Source organism: Battus philenor, unplaced genomic scaffold, assembly GCF_028537555.1.
Source record: "Battus philenor isolate CCGP_79_NKW_IND1 unplaced genomic scaffold, ilBatPhil1.0.hap1 SCAF_5, whole genome shotgun sequence".
Taxonomy (NCBI): domain Eukaryota; kingdom Metazoa; phylum Arthropoda; class Insecta; order Lepidoptera; family Papilionidae; genus Battus; species Battus philenor.
This window is the reverse complement of record NW_027181715.1, coordinates 7,414,542-7,435,192: the sequence shown is the minus strand read 5'-3', so window position 1 is coordinate 7,435,192 and position 20,651 is coordinate 7,414,542. Positions and strand designations below refer to the sequence as shown.

Here is a 20,651-nt window from a genome sequence, read left to right as displayed (position 1 = left end):
TACAGGATTATTTCGTAGGCATTTTATCAATTTATTTGAACAGTGGCTTAGATATTTTAAAATTTCATTTTATTATAAAAAAAAAATTAAGACTTAGTTCACGCTGCTGGTTTCTAGAACACCAAGACAGAAAAATCAGTGCTAAATTGTTTATCGATTAATTGTTGATAAAGGTGTCGCGTAACATTGAAATGTATACGCGGAGAATGGTAACTCTATAGCACCGATTGCCACACATGAAGATTAAGTGTACCGATAGTTCGCAGTTCACATGGTAATGGCTGACACGGGCCGATAAAGCGTTTCTCAGTAACCTGCTTCGTAGCTATGTTATGTCTATGGTAACAGGATATGCAGTAGTTGTAATGATAAAATAGCTCGGCCATATACTATTGTCGACAATTAAAAGCTTTACATGAGATATGGTAGGTTTATTAATGTTGGAAAAATAAGTGTAATAATTATTTATTTGACTCTTAACATTTTTACTATTGTGTTGATGTTTTTATTTTTAAATAAATTTGATACTAAATTTTTTTTTTCGTGGTTAACCGTTGTGTAGAATAGTCTCCAAACTATTCTCCTGTGATTGCCATAACAGCCAGCCAGGGTTAAAAAATCTATAGCCAGCTGCATCTAAACGTATTTGATATTAAAAAAAACTGCACACGCCAACCCGCATGCCAAGCGGTGCGAGAAAAGGCATATATATCATACCCTTGTCATAATTATTCCTGTGGAAATCTGTGTCGGAGGGCCACGTCTCGCTGTGCACTTTCTAAGGTTGAAGTTATTATGAAATATTTAAGCAATTGTCCTCTGATTGCAGATCCTAGGCCTTTTTACGGCCTAGTATAATTTATTACAAAACTTTTCTAAAAATTAATAAAATTGTAATTAGTTACGTTTAATAAGTATACATTTTACACACATTAATTGGTAATTAAATTGCAATGGATTTCCAAAACATTGATGCAAAGTAATTCTGAAATAATGTGGATTAATAACATTATGGAGTTTCTTAAATAACCTGCGGGACAGATCTTCATGTTGATTTATAAATAATATGTAATATATACCTAAAAATATATATAGGATTTCCATCTATAACTTGGTAGGAATATTACTTTCAAGTAAAGATCAGCTAAGAATGTATTTGACTAAATTCAACGAGCAAGGGAAATTGAAGGAGAATGTTTATTTTTAAACTTAATTTCTTATTACTGCCTTTTAACAATTACCGAGAATAAATTTTAAAATTACACCTAGGCAGTTACACCTAACCAGGCAGTGCGGGTCACGCGAAGCGTTCGGAGGTCTGCTAATAGCTGTTTTGTAAAATTAAAATAGATTTTTATTTGTGTTTATTTTATAAATCAAATACAAAAAGCACAATACCTAAAAGACGTGGATGGGGAATTCGAGAAAGGATTGTAGTATATTGAGCCTACAGCAATGCGTTTTTTCAGGGAGGTGGCGAATGCCTGGGAGTGCCGCGTTGGCCCGCCCGACAGGCCGGCGCCCGCCCACCGCGTGCAGGGGCTCTTCAACGACATCGAGCTATATCCCACTAAAACGCAGGGTGAGTAATCACTTCCTTTACTATAAGCTTATGAACTTCCTTCCGATACAAATACTTTATAATACATTGATCGATACACTACATTGTTCATCTCTATATAACTTACGTAAATCAACTCACGAAATATACCTTACAAAACACACACAATTTATTTTTAATAAAATTACCCATTTATTGTTTTTATTTATCGTTTTAATGATTTTGAATTATTATTTAAGTTGGTAAAAATGTCATATTTTTATTATTTTATTAGTTATTTACCTTTTACAAATTATTATTGAGACTTTATAAATCTTATGATTTCGTGAAAAAATGTGAACTACTCATCATGCCTTATTCAAATGAGAATGTCACAGGAATTTATTCTTTTTATTAACTGTAAATTATTAAAAACTGACAATAATTAATAAACTAAATTCTGTTACAATCTCTCATTTTGTATAACGTTAATGTAAAACTTCCATTTTATTTTTTGTTATAATTTTTGCATGAACTTGCAAAGAGCACTAAAACTAATCTGAAGAAACTAGTATTTATTACATATACACGTATATAAATTATATTACATAAAGAAGAAAAATTGCTGACACTAGTTTACAAAGTACTCTACATAGTAGTAGGAAACTACCGCTGAATAGTTTTCTTGTATTTTTTTTCTGTAACAGAGTTTTTAATAAATTTTCCGAATAAGAATAAGTTCAAAATGTTTAAAGAAACAACAAATTGTTTGTAGAAATAGTGTTGTGTTATGGATATTTATCTATTAACAACAGAAGCATCGGTAAATCTTTTCAAAGTGATAACAGCAACAACTCATCACGCCGAGGTTCGAGGTAGTTAAGTTGTAATCGGAGCCTTTTTTTTGGTTTCGGGGGAGAAATCTTCTGATAGAAACAAGATACATTGCCCTTAGGTAAAGACCGGTTGTGTAAGATAACTACCAACTAAAACACCCTCGGTGGTCAAACTTGGTACATTTGGAAGAGCCACCGGATCTCCTTCGGAAATCGCAGGTGCCCCTCAGTACTGTGTCAAATCATTCCGAGGGGAAATTAAACCTCCCCTGGCATTCTCGCTGTACCACAGCAACACAACATCATTTGGCATTGCTACCCTTCTCGGGTTCGGATTGAGTGGACCATGAAGGCCCCAACCTTTAACACCTGCGAACCGGATACCATTTAAGTCGCCTCAGGGATCCCCCCCTGAGACGACTAACCTATGAAATCGTCATTATAAGCTTTACATGTCGGCTTAATGGCGACATTCAGATGGCGGAGGCTTAGAGCGGCCCTGCGCTGCTACCGGTTTACTGCGTAGTATTGGACTCACTTTCCTAAAGCTGGTCAACTTTCCAGTACGGAGAATAAACATTGTAACGGCTCGATCTGAGGGAGCCTCTAAGCGTAGTCATTATGTTACTATTAAAGCTAAATTACATATTAATTAACAACCAATTATGGTAACTAATAGTTTGCATATGCAACAATATCCCTGAATACCTACATTAGGGGAACCATAAAAAATTGGGACGGCAACAGCATTTGTCAATGACAAAAAACGCTATAATTGTTTCTGACAACATAATCTTAAACCAAAAATGTAAAATTTGAAAACTCTAGTAATGGAACACTTCTCGGGTAATTTTTATACTAACATCCGCAAAATATACACGAATCAGCGCTTTGATTTTTTACTTATCTATGCTTAATAAATTATTATAAGATACTGTTTAACTTTATTTTCATGTAAATTAATACTGAACTCGCGTGATGTGAACCGCACATAAGGAAATAGTAACGTCCTCGAAACGTTTACTCACATCGATTTTAATGTATGATCACGTCGAAGTAATTTGATCCAATTCGATGACTGTACGCAGATTGACGGGAGATAAATGACGACATACTTCAAGATAAACAGTTGAAATTATTAAACGCATGGTTCTCGTTACGACAAACCTATTTTAAAAAATAATAGAGTAAGATCTTCGAATTTACAGGATGTTTGATTATAGTAATATCGTAAACGCTTTAAAAGGATAAATGTAGCTAGGCTTAGCCTGTTCCCTATAAGAATTAATTTGTATATTTTGGATAAGATGTACCAGACATGAATACGCATGTTACAATAGTGAATAACGTAATGGCTATATCGTAAGAAATAGCATTTTCAAATTTTAGATTATTTTTACCATCTATGCCTGCAATTATTTATATTAGTACTGCTATAGTTATTGGCAGTAGAAAAAAATAATTTAACATACTTCAGAGTGATGATAGTTGATTAGAAATAGATGTAAATTTAAAGCTTTTTCGTGAAAATAAGCTTTACATTTACTACCGCTTTAAATCTTTCACATCTGTTACTAATCATCCTGTATATCACTTACATTAGGCGAATTATATGGTGATAGGTAGAGGTCGAATCGGTGCAACTGTCTATGCCGATAGGCAAACAGCATTAATCAGTAAAAATAAAATTGTTATTTCTATGTCGCATTTATTTTTAATTAAACATGTTAGACTTATCGATTGAAGCCGAACGTTTGCCCACACTTTAGAAGTGTCTGCGATCCGACTTGCCTCGGGTTAAGTCAGTTCGACCAAGCTGATCTAAGTTGACCAGTACATAATATACTCTGAAAATGATTAGTCAAGCATCATCGGACTGTTCCTCGGATAAGTTAAAGTTAAGTTTTACTTTAATTTACTTTCTTCATCGAGAACTAAACAATTACAGATCCCGAGACGTGATTTAGGTCTGTTAGTATCTGTACTTTATAACGTCATTTATCTACAACATTTTGCATCCTACTAAAGCAATAGCCGGGTATTATTATGAACTCACTTCGTGAGTTTTCAATCTTTTCTCCCAATAACAAGCTATGGTGAATCAAAGTAACTAGTCCACCTTCCAAACTTTGATCTTGTTGATATTGTCTTTGTTAGAATAAAGAAATATATCACCGAATCCTAAAGTAGTTTGAAAAAGTTTTGTTGCACATAAATTAATTATTGGTAAGATTCAAATTCCAAATATTTTTATTCAGGTAGATACACGTACTTTTGAATCGTCGATTCTTTTAAGATTATAAGGAGTGTCACCGGCTTGGAAAGCTGATCTGCTGTTAATAGCCGGCCAAAAACTCAATAGTTTTTTTTTTAAATTAAATTATCAATGTTTCACATGTTATATTATTATCAATCATGTAAATAAGTCGCCAAACCAAGCAAATATGCAGATTAAAAAAAACAATGCGTTTATATTTGTAAAGATCAAAACAATAGCGGCAGTTCTAGTAGTTAAATTAAATATCATAGGTAAGCGTCCAGGATGCTGCAAACAGTAACGTGACCTCAGGGCAATGAATATTGAAGTCAATAAATTAATGGCGTTTTGTAGCGGAGATTTCAATCGCGGCCCACCCGTCCGTCTCTTCTACGACTACTTCATGTCATATCAAACAATTTGCGAGCACGGCGGAGATCGTGGTCTGGCCTTTCGCATTTAGTGCCTCATAAATCTTAAGCTACTGTAAATATTAATATTGTTAGCGTTTTTATTGTTTTGTTTATGTGTAATGTTTCATTCTTACATCAAATAATGGACATCTGACTTCAAGATATTCTCGGAAGAATAAGCACAAGTTTTTTTCGTACTTTTAAATAATAATATATAAATTAAAATTAAACTATTTCTAGAAAGTTATCTGGTATGTCAGGATCAGGCGTAACTGGTAAATTTCTAGGTTTTTGTATTTTAGGATACAACAAATGAGCTGTACGTCTTGTTGATAACCCATTTAATTTTTTTGTAACAAATCAAATGTATCAATTTATTAGGATTAATCTTTTTTCTCTTATAAATTGTTGTTGTGATATAAATAAGAAGATCATTAGAGTAATCTTAACTATTATGTGTTTTATGTTTCTGTCCCGTCATGACGTGGATAAAGATAAATATACTTAACGATGATTTCCGTCATTGACAATCACAGTCGATTGATAAGGCGCTGCGTAAATTATCATATTATATTAAATTATGTGCAAAAAAGAATCGACGATAACTTCATAGATAAATTATTTTTTATGAGTTTGATCCTTTTTTTTGCGTAATAATTAACGATCAGGCTTGAAATCAGAGATTGTTCAGCTGTGCGAAATGTGGATATAGCGCATATAAGTGTAATTTTATGATTATTTTTTAGAGGAGGAGGTCAACTAAGAATGGTTTCATAAAATTCAAACAGAGAAGGGTTGAGTGGAGTTCAATAATAAATGCATCTTATCTATAGCTCTAATATGTATAATACTTGGCCAAAATATTTCCTTTAGTATGTTAAAAATGACCGGCAATGTATTTTATAACAATACAACCACATAAGGCAGTGAAGGCACGCAAGGCAGGCCGGGGTTATCTAGTGTTGAATACCATACATACAAATTTTCGAGCACTAAGAATAAAAGCCGTGTGCATTTAACAATTTTATATTCCAATGAATTAAATAAATTTAAGGCGTCAAAGTGAGTAATGAAATAAAAAAAAACTATAAACCAGTACATTTCGTGTAGGTTAATTCAAGGAAATACAAAGTCAGTGAATAAATAATAAATCTTTTTAACGATGATGTCATGTAATATTTAATAAAATTTAGGGTCAGCGAACTAACCTTGCTTTACAAGGAACATTGTTACTTTGACTCTTTGTTAAATTGTATGATTTCTATAAATTATTTGCTGTCTTTAATTTATAACTTACTTGTAATTTTATTTCAATTGTAATTTGAAATAAAGTTATTAAAAAATAAATATTTATGACTCAAATGAATTTGTTTTTTTTTTTTAAATATTGAGCCATATAAACTGATCTTAAAAGTATTAGGTAAACATAATTAACATAAATTGAATTTTGAGCTTTAAATGAACCTGTGTGGATTATAACTACCACGTTAGGCAACACATAGGCCTCCCCTAGGACCGAAACGGTTCGACCTGTCTTGCGCTGCCCCCCTAAACCCCCCCTCCCCTATCCAGCGACTTCCCGCTATCCATGACGTCAGTTAACTTAATTAGTATAGTACCTCACATCATTGTTTTTCTAATCCTTCATGCTTAACAGAAAAAAGTTTTTGCTTTTAATATATAATTCATTGTTATTTCTGAAATAATTGGAAAAATATATGTCATGCTTTAATAAAATCATGTCTATCCCAAGCCTTAGTAAGATATTGCGATTACTAAATAATATTAATCATAACACTATTGACAGTTCTAAGTACGTATTTTTTTATTGTTTCCCAAGTACTCATTTGCCGTTAGATATCCGCGACTATTGCGACAGGTGTTGCGTTACGCCTTCAGTGATCTCATCGTTATTGCTCACCGTGATAACCAATGCCTATATAAATACGCCGATATGTACTTCCAGCTGTCTGTATGTGTGACTTCATCTAGATATGTCACACACTTCAACGGTAAATGAAAGGACTACTTACTCACTAGTTTAGTTAAGTATCCTTGATTAATATTTTTTGTTACTTCCGATGCTAATTAACACTTATACTTTCTAAAGTGAAAAACAAAATTATTACTTTATTTACGTTTTTTTTTATATTTGAACAGTTGTCTTTTCTGTTTTCATTGACTGAACCCACGCGACCACTTAACAAATGCGATGTAATAATCGATCAAAAATACCAAATTTAACTTTAGTCGGAGGTCGGAAGACACTGAATGCCGGCCCCTTCCAACCGGTCTTATTGGAAATCTATCGGGAGGCTTAAATTCAGCAGTGAACGTCTTACAGCTGAATTGATAATGATGATGTACTTTTAACCTGGATACGTGGCAATATGTCCTTAAATGGAGAAAAAAAAAAACAGGTGCAATATTTACGTACAATCAAGTTTTACCTCTAAATCACAGCAAGAATAATCTCGTTAAATGTCAAAGTATTTTGCGTGTCAGTAAAAAAAATAAAACATTTAAAGTATGAGTACTTTATTAAGGAAGTCGTTTATTGTTCTGTTATTCCGTTGTGCTTACTATGAAGTTCTGTTAATTGATATGTACGACTCGTGGCACGGGTAGCTCCTAATTGGCTTTGTTATCCTCGTGACCACGCCGTAAACGTTAATCTCGTTCGTAATTGCAGCTCGTAAGCAGACGTTACTCTCACTACTGACTTAATCCCCTTGTTTACTGTTGTTATTAGCAGCGGCGTGATTCAAATTTCGAGTAGGAATACACGATTTATTTTAGCGTACGCTTACTCTTTTAAATTTGGAATCTAATTTTCCCCTGATTTTCAAAATAATTTAATAATTCGATCGATATAACAGATTTATTTAGTATTGTCAATCGACCGTTGGAAATCGATGTTTAATTATCGGATGCCACCGTCCATATAAACACAAAACTTAATTATTCATATAATCTTTCTTCCATTGTGAATTATTCGTTTCATATAAAATGTCAGATAATAAATCACATATATTTCTGCAAGATGCAGTTTTAATTATTATAAACTAATACAAGAGCTCAACGGATGTGCAAGTTGATGGCAGTGAGCAGGCCATCTACCGCAGAGAACAGATGTCCGTCGGTTCCTTTAAAGTCCTGGAGCAGAGACCTTGGATCTGCAAGCGTTGCGCAGGACGTCCACTTGTAAGGTGGACAGATGACCTCGTTAAGGTCTTCGGGAGACGCTTGATGCAGGGTGCTTCTTACCGATTTTGTTGTAAATCTACAAAGGAAGCTGCTGACGAGCATTGTTCGTCCTTAGGCTAAAATAATTATGATGACGATCAATTTTTACACGAGCTTCACCTGGAAACGATGTAAAAAACGATTATATTTACGTTTATATGCTGAACAAATATATTATTGGCGGTAAATGGTAGAAAATGACAGTCTGTCAATTTAGTCAGTTTTAAGCTAATTTAAATATATTTAAGCTAGAGATTAGCTTAAATCTTATCTCAGTTTAAACAAGACAGAAAGTGTAAGAAACTGAGCAATAATAAACGCCTCCAGCTTAATTTTGAACATTATCCGTGTTATATTGATCATCTCTCTATATGGAAATAAATTGTTTTTTTTTTAAGTAAAATTATCTTGAAAGTAAATTAATCTGTTATCTTGAGCCTACACTGAATTGGCTCGATCAGGAAAAAGAAAGATCTTTATAGTTGCGGACTGTCCAATTAGCTGCTTGATTGACTCATTTTTCGTTCAGTTTTTAATTTGTCTATCTTTGCAAAATTGGTCTTGCATTAATCATACAAAATATAATTATAAACACTGGCTGGTACACTCTCGTAATAAAGAGTAAAATAGATGTGATTACTTCACGCATAAATATAAAGAATTATACGAGTATGTAATGCATAGTGCGTTTCAAAAATAGAAGTTTGTAATATTTATATAACATTATATAACAAATATTAAAAAGGGCTACACAGCCTTTTCACTATTAGGATAGATAGTAAGTTTTTTTTTTTTAATTAAAATTAATTATGCTATAAATCATATTTTTGTTTTGTTTTTTGAACTAGTCAGTTGGAATATCATTTTAAAGAGCAGATCTAAAATAGATTACTTTACTAATCTGTTAGCGTGTGTTACATCATCTTGTCGTTTATTTATACAAAATGATTCAAGACGACGAAAAAGCGGCGGCTGCCTTCGTTAACGCCGTGGAAAAGTCCCTCAAAGAGAAGTGGGCCTTCTGCTTCTTATAATGGTTCAACAGGAAACATAGTTCGGTGCACAGTTTAATTTTTGGTTTTATTAAAACTTTGTAGTTTACCTTTCGTATTCGACTTAAAAGGATTGCGACTATTTATCAACGTTCAAAGTGAGCATAAAAGTGATGTCACTTAACACAAACGTAAACGATGTCATAAATTTAAGTGCCCTTCCTCACGCTACCAACATAAAATCATAGCAATGACGCATGCATTATTTCGATACCGTAAATATGGAACCATACGCTCATGTCGACGTCATAACATATTTAACTTCAAACAGCAATCCGTAACTATTATTTCTACGACTTAAAAAAATGAAGCCGATCGTTAGCACACACCGTGCTCAAACAATCTTACAAGTAATTTTTCCCTGAATTTGTCTCGTGTAAACTGTTAGACTGAAGACAATAACAGATGTTAGTAGACAAATGTTAGTAGCTATAACGAGGTGTTTTGTTGCAGTGTTCGAAATGCTGGTATGTGCGCGGCAATGTGCGCGGCGTAAGTCGCTCATACTCACCTTCGGAGAATTTTGCGTCTTCGCTGCGGAGTTGCGACGATGCTCCAGACAGGCCCGACAGTGAGTCTTATAAATCTTTAACAAAAAAACATTATTTTTGCTATAAACTTTATACCTTTCACATGACAAATTGAATCCTTATGTTACTGCACACTATATTGTGCAGTGCGCGATTTATTAACGCGTACACGTTAATAAAAGCAATAATTGCGTAGTGCTTACAGCTGTTTAGGTGCTCCGTCAATCAGTTTAATTTTGTCGATGACGTTTGCATCGCGCCTCTTGTTTCCCCGATCTTGAACCGCGGACACACGGCCGCGGCGGCGGCAGGCTCGGTGCAGAACGTTGACCCTCTTGTCGCACAACACAATGAGATGCTGCCCGTGCACTGAATCATTACAACGCAACTTGCATTGCACGCGCGAGGTGCGTTCCGCTACACCCGCCAAGGCTTCGGCTTCATGATTCACGCTTGCCACTGATCTAACTCTAAATTATCCTAGTAATTGAATTACGCCTAACCCAGTCATAGTGATCACTTGCCTCTGTAATTGAGTGATGGGTTTTAATATAAGTTTTTTTTGCAGAACATCCAGCAAACCGGATTCGCCCGTGTGGAGCGTAGACAAGGAGATTCGTGATAAGGATACGTTGTACAAGCATGTGAACGGTAAGAAATTATTGTCATGCACAATGCTTATATTAAATAGACATGCACAGAAACGTATAGTAATTTAAATAAACGAATAATTTTCATCTAATTATAAGAGATCCATAACGATATAATAACTATAAATATAGTGCTCCACAAGATAATTAAATGTAAATAAAAGAACAAGAGTTCTGATTACGTTCGAAACCACAATACAGCAGAATGTATAATTAAATATTTGTAATAAGCTTCTCTTGGATCTATGTAACGTCCATCTAAATATAAAAGAAAGGCCTATCTAAAACTTAAAAGTTTTTGAACCTCCATACACGACACTCACAAATCATTCACTAGGTGTTATTGAATTATAATTTAGAAATTAAAGAAATTCGAAAGAAGTTTAAAGTACGGTTATTAACGATTTTCGTAATTGAAATTAAAAGAAATTGTTTTTTTCCACGATTTGAAATATAGCGTCTGTTAGTTAAAGCCAGTTTGCGGACATCTACCAAAGTGCCTGCAGTGCCTTTGAAACAGTCGCATGTTAATATAGGCGACATTACCATGCGGCTGTTTCATTTTCAACTATTTGTATTACCATAATGTCATTATACTACCTAGACATTCACCTCTAATTTATCATCAGTAATATTATGCTGGATATGGGCTTGACAAGATCGGTCATGACGGTTATAGTTAGTGAACCTTGCAGTGGGCTACTATCAGTGGAAATGATGATGATGAATAAAATATTTAAACAAGACACTTTAATACCTACCTACTTTTATAATAGACATTCGACTTTTAACGTACAAAAAACAAAGTACTTCGTGCTGCAGTATGACCGCAACACGTCATAAGCTTCCGCTACCAATTTAGCATGTTCCTGCTTTGTTTGTATTATTTAGTAGTGCGGAAGGTCGATCGGAGACAGCGTCCCCGCGATTCGCGTCGTGACTAAATTTTCCACACGGTACTAATCCATAAATACATCTCACGGCAGCCCCTGCAGCGGCTCCCTAGGCCATGTGCGCACAAAAGTGTGGATTGTTCCCTTTACGTTTTTTTTTTACACATAACAAAATTGACAAAGTACTGAAGTAATCTGATATTAAAAATGATATGAATAAAACATGATAGTGATTGTTTATAGGTGCAAAACAGACGATGCAAATTGCTGTCTTCAAACTTAACAATTAAAATTACTAAACTAATTGCTCTCGTTGCGATGAATCTGTTTTAATAAATAATGGAGTATATAAGCAAATTTATACAGGGTGTTTCTATTGCATTGTTTCTGAGGATGTTAAGCCCTAAAGCCTTTACAACTTCGTCGGTTTACGAGTTCACGGAGCGGAAGGGTCCGTGAACTAGATACAGGGTGTTTGGTTCTAGGTGTAAAAGCTTTAAAGGGTGAATGTATATCTCATTTACTTTTAAATTATGTATTCCAAAATCAATGGTATCATAAATAATAAATTAGAATAAGCCTTTTCTGTTTACAAAATTCGGATGACTACATAAAATTAATTATTGTTTACTACATATCCCTGTAGACTTTGTACTGCCAGAAGTTATTAGTTTGTCGCATTCCAAATGATATTATTAAACTAATGTAACATATTTCAATGCTATCACTTTATACAGGATGATTGTAAATAGGTGTGAAAACTTTGAAAAAGCTTTTCCATACAGATCAGCTATTCATTCACTCCATTAAGGCAAAACCAAACAAACAACCAAAACCAAAGTTGATTGGTTATAGGTTTAAACTTTATTTATAGTTAATAGGTTTATGGTATGAATAAATGCAGTCAAGAAATTTCATTCGCCAAGTTACCCAGAAATTAAGTTTACCGAAGACTATTATGTAAGACCGTTCGAATTATTTGTCACAATTGATTCTTATTTTATGAAATATTTCAATAACGATAGTTTTTTTTTTGAAAACTACTAAAGTATGTTATCTACATATTGCATGGCAGCAGGCCAATCCGCAAATTACATCACAATTAGGCGATTACATGTGTATATCAAGATTCGAAAGAATGCGTAAAAAATATATTTAATCAGATAGTTTTATAATTAATAACGACTTATGAGCGAAAAATATGAAACGGTAAACGTGTAAAAATACACATTTAAATTCCTTAAACATAAAAGACAGTCAAATTTACGTAAATGTAAATGTTCTTTTGCCATATATATACGCCTGAATGCAAAACTGGGATTTAATCAATGAAGTATTAGTTGGACCGGAAAGTAATGTCGTTTCTGTCCACATATATTTACGGAAAAACCTTTTTGATTTTTACCGCTCCGGCATTGAAAATTTTTAATACTAGATGGTAAAAGGTTGTTGAAAACGAAAGCGAATATATTGTTGATACTTATTAAAAATGTAATCGTGTGAATTTAACTTAATAAAGCGACATTACTTTCCGATCTCCTTAATATATGAAGAGTTGTAATTTTAAGATGCTGTTAGACACGGGTAGCTTAAGTCATAGGTCGCGTACATTTTATGGATTACCGCATACTGTAACGAAAATATATATACAGTCGCACAATTTTTTATGACAAAAATTGTATTGGATATTTACATTTAGGTATTTATTTATAACGATCTAAGTTTGTCTTTGGACTTGCTGTCTTTCTCAAGTAATGGTCATACTTCCATTAAGGGGCGTTTTCGCACCCGTAGGGAACCTATGGCCTAATTATAAGGATTCTATTTTGTATTACGTCGTTCAAGTGATTTGCAACGACAGGAAAAAATTATAATATTTCTCATATATTTTTAGTTGGTTTACAACGGTCTGTATCCACCACGTTTTCTGTCCAACTTGTGAGAGATATCCTACGCTGCTCGTGTGGGTCCGTGGTTTCTACGCGATGTTGCGGTTTAAAGCTCGAAGGCTATTACTGTACAGGCACAGTTGCCTAAAATGAATGAATGGTTTAAAGATGAATGAAATATAAAAAAAATATCTAAGTTACGTCATGTCTATGAGTAGGAAGCATTTAAATACAAATTTAACATTCAATTCCAAACATCAAAAACATAAACAGGAAATTTGTATTATCTATCCTAGTATAGATAGACTTCGTGTATTGTTTATCTGTATTATAACGTCATGTAGATCTTATAATATTAAATGATGAAACATTGATTTACGTGTCTCCCGTGTGCTATGGATTTAATAATAAACATACATTTGTTTTCTCGACTACAAAGTGTGAGTAACCTTGTTCGCATTATAAATATATCTTTAACTATAAATTTTTCAATTTAGTAACCGCGTTTTACAATATTTTTTAAGTTTTTTGTCGTAGTGAACCGTAACCCATAGTTAACATTTTTACTAGGAATTTAGTACCGAGTAAGCAGCCGAGTGAGCAGTCTAGGCTAAGAAAAAATAAAATTGTACGAACATTATGTCAAGAGTCTCGCAACATTGTTTCAATCGCATCACATTGTTATGGATAAGACCTAACATCTATCTAAAGATGTATGCTCAGCACGTTTCGGCACTATATCTATCTGTATAAATAAAAATGAATTGTCAAATGTGTGAAGGCTGAGCGCAAAACTCAAGAACGACTTCACTAATTCTGTTCAAAATTATCTTAAAGCACGGAAAAAATCTACAATTTGTGAGGAAAATAATACAAGGAACACTTTCCTTTTATTACACAAAGTGCATAGTAAATTAAAACACCTTTCTTTAACTGGCAAACATTTGACGTCAATCAAAACAAAAATGTCGTGTTACGACTTTCTTTAGTTAGATTATTCCTGAAGTTTTACAATATACGAGATAGAAAATTTGTATTTGTAAGTAATCGTTGTTTATTGAGATATTGTTGATAATAAACAATGATAAAGTGATCACTGGATATAAGCCGTTCCAGCCGATCTGATTGGAAATCTATAGGGGAAGCTTACGTCCAGCAGTGAACATCTTATGGAAATAATAATTATAAAAAACATTTATTACTTCTTTACGACTGCGACTGGCCTATGACTTTTGACGGTATTAAGTAATACGCGTATGAACGATTTCACTAGCTCGTTTTATATCATCAACATGTCAGCCGGTAGACGCCTACTACAAGGCATAGGCCGCCCTCAAAGATCGCTTGCGCTGCCTACATCCGGCGAACTTGACTGTGTCGTCGGCCCACCTAGTAGTAGTTGTGATCGCTTTATATAAATAGAGTTAAATAAAAAATAAGAACACAAGTAAAAGTGTTGTCATTCCGCAAACCTCGTATAAGGTTTAAATAAACAAACATTGCTAAATAAACGGCGGGCGTGGCCTTCCCGGCTCTTCCGCACGAACTATAAACGGAGCGCGGAAGTGGCGATGAGCCCCGCGCGCCGACCGACTCTGCATATTGTCCAAAACGAAACACGCTCCTCGGCAAATGATTTACTAATATATACTTCAATTTTTACAACCTCGTTTGACGGCATTCATTCAGATGAACAATCAGTTGGAACGTTAAAAATGATAGCTGGATTCCTTAACACCCGGAAGACTACCTTGTCTAATCATATTATAGTGACATATAAAAGTATTGAACTTTACTGTTATCGTTGTACGTTATACTTGCTATATGCACTTAATATATGTGATATGTGTATATGCCTAATAAAATATGTCATTATTATTACATGGAATTATAATTTACACAATTATATGAAGGACAATTAAGTCGGAGCTAAAGAAAAATATGCTTTGATGAAACGTATAAACATTACAGAATTTTTTTATACAATAGCCATTTAGTATCTATTCATTATTATGAATCGGGTGAAAAAATTTTGTCTCCGCAGTATTTTTTTTTAACAATTTAGTATAGTATAGGGGAACGTTAAAACGTCGGAATAATAATGGTGATTTTGCTGTTACCTCAAGAATCAAAAAATGATTCATTTTCGTTCAAGGAAGTTAGTTTAAATTTAAGGGAATTTATGATAATTATATTACAGTGGACCGGACGGACAAGAAATAATTATTTCCAGTCACCTTTGAGCTGATGACGAATGACCATGACGTATGTGAAACTTCTATCGGATCAAAACGTTACTGACGAGATGACAGTAAACGATGATTATCAGCATTGAACCGAGCCTTTTACACTGTGTATAGAAATAACGGAATATTTTAAAATGCGGAATTGGCTTAGCAGTCGGAGCCGATGTAGTAAGTCGGGCGCTGAAGCCAGTTGGCCGTCGACCGCCGCCGGAGGAGAGCGCGTAGCGGCGAGAGAACCGAGCCGTTTCGCCATGCCTCCTACTGCGATGCTCGTGCCCTGTGCCTGTGCGTCTCCCGCATTGTAAACAATACTTCTTAGAGTGTGTCCCAGCCGTTGTAAAGATATCGATCTATGTGTACAAAACACGGTTAATTTCCGCGCGAAGCAAGGACATTCGGGTTTCTTGACCACGGATTCAGTGTTTACGTTTCGGTTGTGGCATTGGATTTGGTCCCGAGTTGGATTGTTGTCGCCCACTGTTCAGGCCACGCAGATATTAACATCTGTTGCTTATAAATGTATCCAATATAGAACAATTTACAACTGTTTATATTCTGAGTGCGCATTCCACAAACGTTTGCATGAGTTCATTTAGTTTTTTTTCCATTGATATTTTAAACAATACATCGTTCCATAGGCTCCCGTTGTAGCACTATGCTAAAGTACTGCAGAATACTCGTGCTGAACAAATGTGTTCGAAAATCATTAACGAGCGAGTGCGTGGGTGTATTATGTAGTACAAGTATTTGCCGACGTGTTTACTGCCCACACACTCGATACCGATCAATCATTACCCATGGGCATGTTCGTTCATTCGCACACCGGAACACTTTGCGAACTAATTCGTAGTGTATCACTACAAACATTAATAATAGTAAGACGACGTTGCCGCGTTCCCAGATAAATTTGCGCGATTTGCATGACATTTAGATATTAAAGGTCTGTAGTATTTACGACTGGAGTCATGCCCAGATATAGTGAGCGCGCGTACTTAAATCAGCTCTAGTAGTTCGGTCGCGCAGCTGTGGTCGCCGCTCACGCGCTATTGCGTGTAAGAGCGCGGTACAATTGTAAACAATTAACTGTACTTCTTGTGCGTGTCTCATTCCCATCTGAGAAATAAGGTCAAACACTCGTAAGCGGTTTGTACTGTAAACTCTGCATGCCCTTTCCTAAAGACTTGATGAAGAGCGGCGGTTGGCGCGGAATATTTCAACTGTCCATGTATTGGTATTGCAGATTTATTATTAGGATAGACTGCGTGGGAAAGCCACGTGATTATCTACAGACTGTACCTATCGACTTATAACGTAATCATTAGTTTCCACTCCTACCTGAAACGCCGTAAAATTAAAAAAAAAATTAAATGATGTTATGTTTTGGCAATTCAAAATCTCGTTTTATATTTGAACGCATAAATCGAATAGTTTATACGCTAGGTTGTGAGGTGGAGGTGTATAAGTGATGGATGTATTCCAAATTAAAATGGAAAATTTCGTCGTGAAATTTTCACAGATGATGTCACTGGAAGAGTCGCTGACCTTAGGATTTATTCCATTGTAAATGATGTCACCTTTGGGATATAAATGCAAAATATTCCTTTTTATGGTTGACTTGTGAGATATCTTTATTTTTTTGTTGAGTGCTTAGTTTTACCCTCTACTACTTTTTGTTCTACTTTGCTATATGCATTATATGTATTTTAAAGTTCATAAATGGCCAATATTTAAGAAAGATTTGTTAATCTAATTGAATTAAAATAATATAATTTTTCAATTACAAATTTTGGGCGTATTTGAACAATCGTACCAATCTCGCGTGTTTGATTTCGGATTGTATAGTAGTTAAGTAACCTTTACTGTAAAAGTCTTTTTTCACAATAGTGTTCTATTGTAATTTGTGGAATCAAGATAAAATCTCATACATACGAAGAAAACTGTACAAGAGACTGATAATTTGTAAAATGTAAAATGTGGCACAGGCAGCGAGGCGTCACCACCGCCGTGCGAAGTGTTCCTGGGCGGCTCCTGCAATCCTACAACCTGGAGGTCGGACATCGCCATCCCCATGCTGAAGAAAATGGGCATTACTTATTTCAACCCGGTGAGTTATACGTCAGTTATTTCGAGAATAGTCTTTTTTATTAATTCTAATTTTTATCGCTAGTGTTTTTTTACAATAATTTGTATTCGCTTTTACTACACGCAGACAGTTGGGCTAAGAATTTAACTTTTGTGTATGAATTATTATTTTTTTTTGTATCAACTTTTCTTAACAGGCGTTGTAGGATGTCCACCCACAAAATGACAGACGACCTTGTTAAAGTCGATGTATCAGGTCGCTTCCCATTGGTTCTATTGGAGGCCTTTGGTGGAGACCTATATCTAGTAGATGTTGTCTTACAGCTGAAATGATGATTATGATGAACAATTTTTCAATTCCATGCTTACCTTGATGTACAAAAAAAAATTTAACAAATTAAATAAAAACAGTGCATATATGTAAATTAACTCAAATCATCGACCTAGTAATTGTTATTCAAATAAAAGAACTAGTAATTACAAAGGAGAGTTAATACGAGTATCTTCGTTAAAAGAAAATGAACAAAAATTATAGCTTAAATTTAAAAAAAAAAACATACCTTTTGGTATGTTTATAGGAGATGTCTTTTTAAACGGTACTAATTTGTACAGAGACAACCTATGAATTTTAATTATAATTTTAACTACGTTTTATCATTCATTTATCAATGCACCAAGGTAACTGATAAAGTCTGTAGTGTCTGTTTTCGTCTGTCGTTACGTGTTTGCACCCGTTTATTTGTTTCGTATAAGTTGAAACTGTAATCCAAAACTAGTTTCACGTACAAATATATCTAAACAAATTATTAGCGAGTGGGTTCTGGGATAGGCTAAATAGTCAACATTTCATTACATATTCATAATGGACTTGTTAAAACGACATTCCATAGTTTGTTTAGCTCGTTATAAAAACTCACTTTACCAAATCGATCGATTAAGGCCTTGTAACTGGTATCGCACGAGATGTGTAGGCTGCGGAGGATTCTGGTTATCATATCTTTTCTATGTAAAATACGTGTTTTTGAACTACTTTTAAGCGTGTGTTTTGTATTAAGTCACGTTTGTTTGATCGATAACAGATATATGCCATTTTCTTTATCGTTACCATTGAATAAGCGAGTCAATGTTAGTTTAACGATGATCACATATTTGTTAAGAATCCGATCTAACATTTTATTTTCTGTTTAAAATTCAAGCTTTCAATACAATAATATAATTTATATCATTTTTATCGAGAATAACTTTATGGAATTCCAATTTAGATATGGCACTCTATAACATTTTAGACTTTAGCTGATCAGAGAATTAATGTTATAAACATAAAACAGAATGACATTACTTTCAAAACTTTTACAGCTTCTGTCAAATCTGAGAGAAGCATCAAGATACCGCAGTCAGGGATAATTTGCTCTACTCGTATCTGTATTAATTCGAAATTAATGTTGATTTGTCGATAATATATATAGATAAGTATAAAAATAAGTCTGCGTTATTGACGCGGTGAAAGGTTTTTGAACTAAAAACCTCAATATGTTCACCTCAACGATGCCAGTTACTTATTTTTTTATTGATGAGGTCCGTTGAAACGCTTATTTAATAACAATACAACATAATTACGTTTCTTGGAGAACTAATAAAATCGGTTGTCTGTTTATAACTGACATATCAATCATTATTTTTATTTATTTATGTCTTAATGAAATAAAAATGGTTGCAAAAACGAGTTTGATATTTTTAAATATCGTTTAAACATCGACACTGGGTTCAAAATGTTTATAAGTATGAAACGAGTATTTCTGATAACACCAGCGGCACTGCAGTTTGTCCTATAAAGATATGGCGCTGGAGTATTTCGTTGCATCATCAACGTCGAAAGCGCACGAGTGGAAAAATGAAAATTTGAAATGTGAACAGAGTTCTGTCCAAGTAAAACTAAATAATAGGGTTTCGCGGTAACCTTACATTTTTCACAATCTTGTAAAGTTATTACAAATACTAACCCAAAAAATCCTGGGTGGTAGTTATTCGGATTTTCCACATTGATAGCAAAATCTAATCACGGGCAAAAAGATAAAGATCTATGTTTTGTATATATACAATATGACATCGATTGATTTATATGATCTGAATACTGAATTTTTCTCCCTGATCGCTCTAAGACAAACATTTGTCTGAGGAATCTACCATAATTGATTCTTCCGCTTAATGTTCATTGGTTAAACCAAATAGCGCGCGCTTCCCGGCGCTTTCCTATAACATATTTCCGTCCTTTTTCAATATTACTCCCACAAAAAATTTCCAGCAACTAAGAGTTTACACATCAATATATATAGTAGTAAGAAGATTCCTGTGATATTCAATATGAGATAGTAGTGAATGTAATGATTTTTGTCAGCAAGTAGATGACTGGTCGACGGAGTTGATGGAGGTAGAGCACCGAGCAAAAACGGCTGCGCGTGCGCTGTTATTCGTGCTCGACAGCGAGACACGTGCCGTGGCCGCGTGCGTTGAGGCCGCACACTTGGCGGCCGCACCGCGTGACTTGCTCCTCGTGCTTCGCCCTTACTCGCGAAACCAGCTCATCGGGCAGGAGATCATCTCTGACCAGTAAGTAAAACTAAATGTCACTATTTTTTAGACAATATAAAACAGTGGTCCTCAGAATTTTTCTCTCATAGACCACTTTCAAAACTTAGCTGGTTTCTGTGAACCACACCGCTATAGTTTGACTATAAGCCCAAAACTGGACAAAAAATTTTCAGATAATTTTTATAGAAATTTGCGTAACGCCTGAATTCCAATTTTTTGATAAAAAAAGAAAAGTCTTTGGTTAATTTATTAATTGTGCTACGAGTGGATGTCAAAAAAAATAAAATTAGTCAATCAAAAACTTGATTCCATGAAACTTTACCTTTTTGCCAACATTGTTTGGCTAACATTTTAGTTCTTCACTAGAAATAAATTTTCGCGGAGACCGCTGACGAATAGTGAACCTGTATTTTTTGCCACGCAAACCT

At 34.4% G+C, this 20,651-nt stretch overlaps 1 protein-coding gene across 7 annotated transcripts in view; it reads left to right on the top strand.

Moving 5' to 3' along the window:
• Positions 1-20,651, top strand: part of raw — a 66,637-nt gene that overhangs the window by 34,166 nt on the left and 11,820 nt on the right. For all 7 annotated transcript variants that reach the window (XM_068772646.1, XM_068772647.1, XM_068772645.1 and 4 more), the window contains 5 exons: positions 1,470-1,582; positions 9,798-9,915; positions 10,443-10,525; positions 17,535-17,656; positions 20,030-20,241. In XM_068772646.1, coding sequence (XP_068628747.1) covers positions 1,470-1,582; positions 9,798-9,915; positions 10,443-10,525; positions 17,535-17,656; positions 20,030-20,241 — 648 coding nt within the window. The remainder of the gene's footprint in view (positions 1-1,469; positions 1,583-9,797; positions 9,916-10,442; positions 10,526-17,534; positions 17,657-20,029; positions 20,242-20,651) is intronic.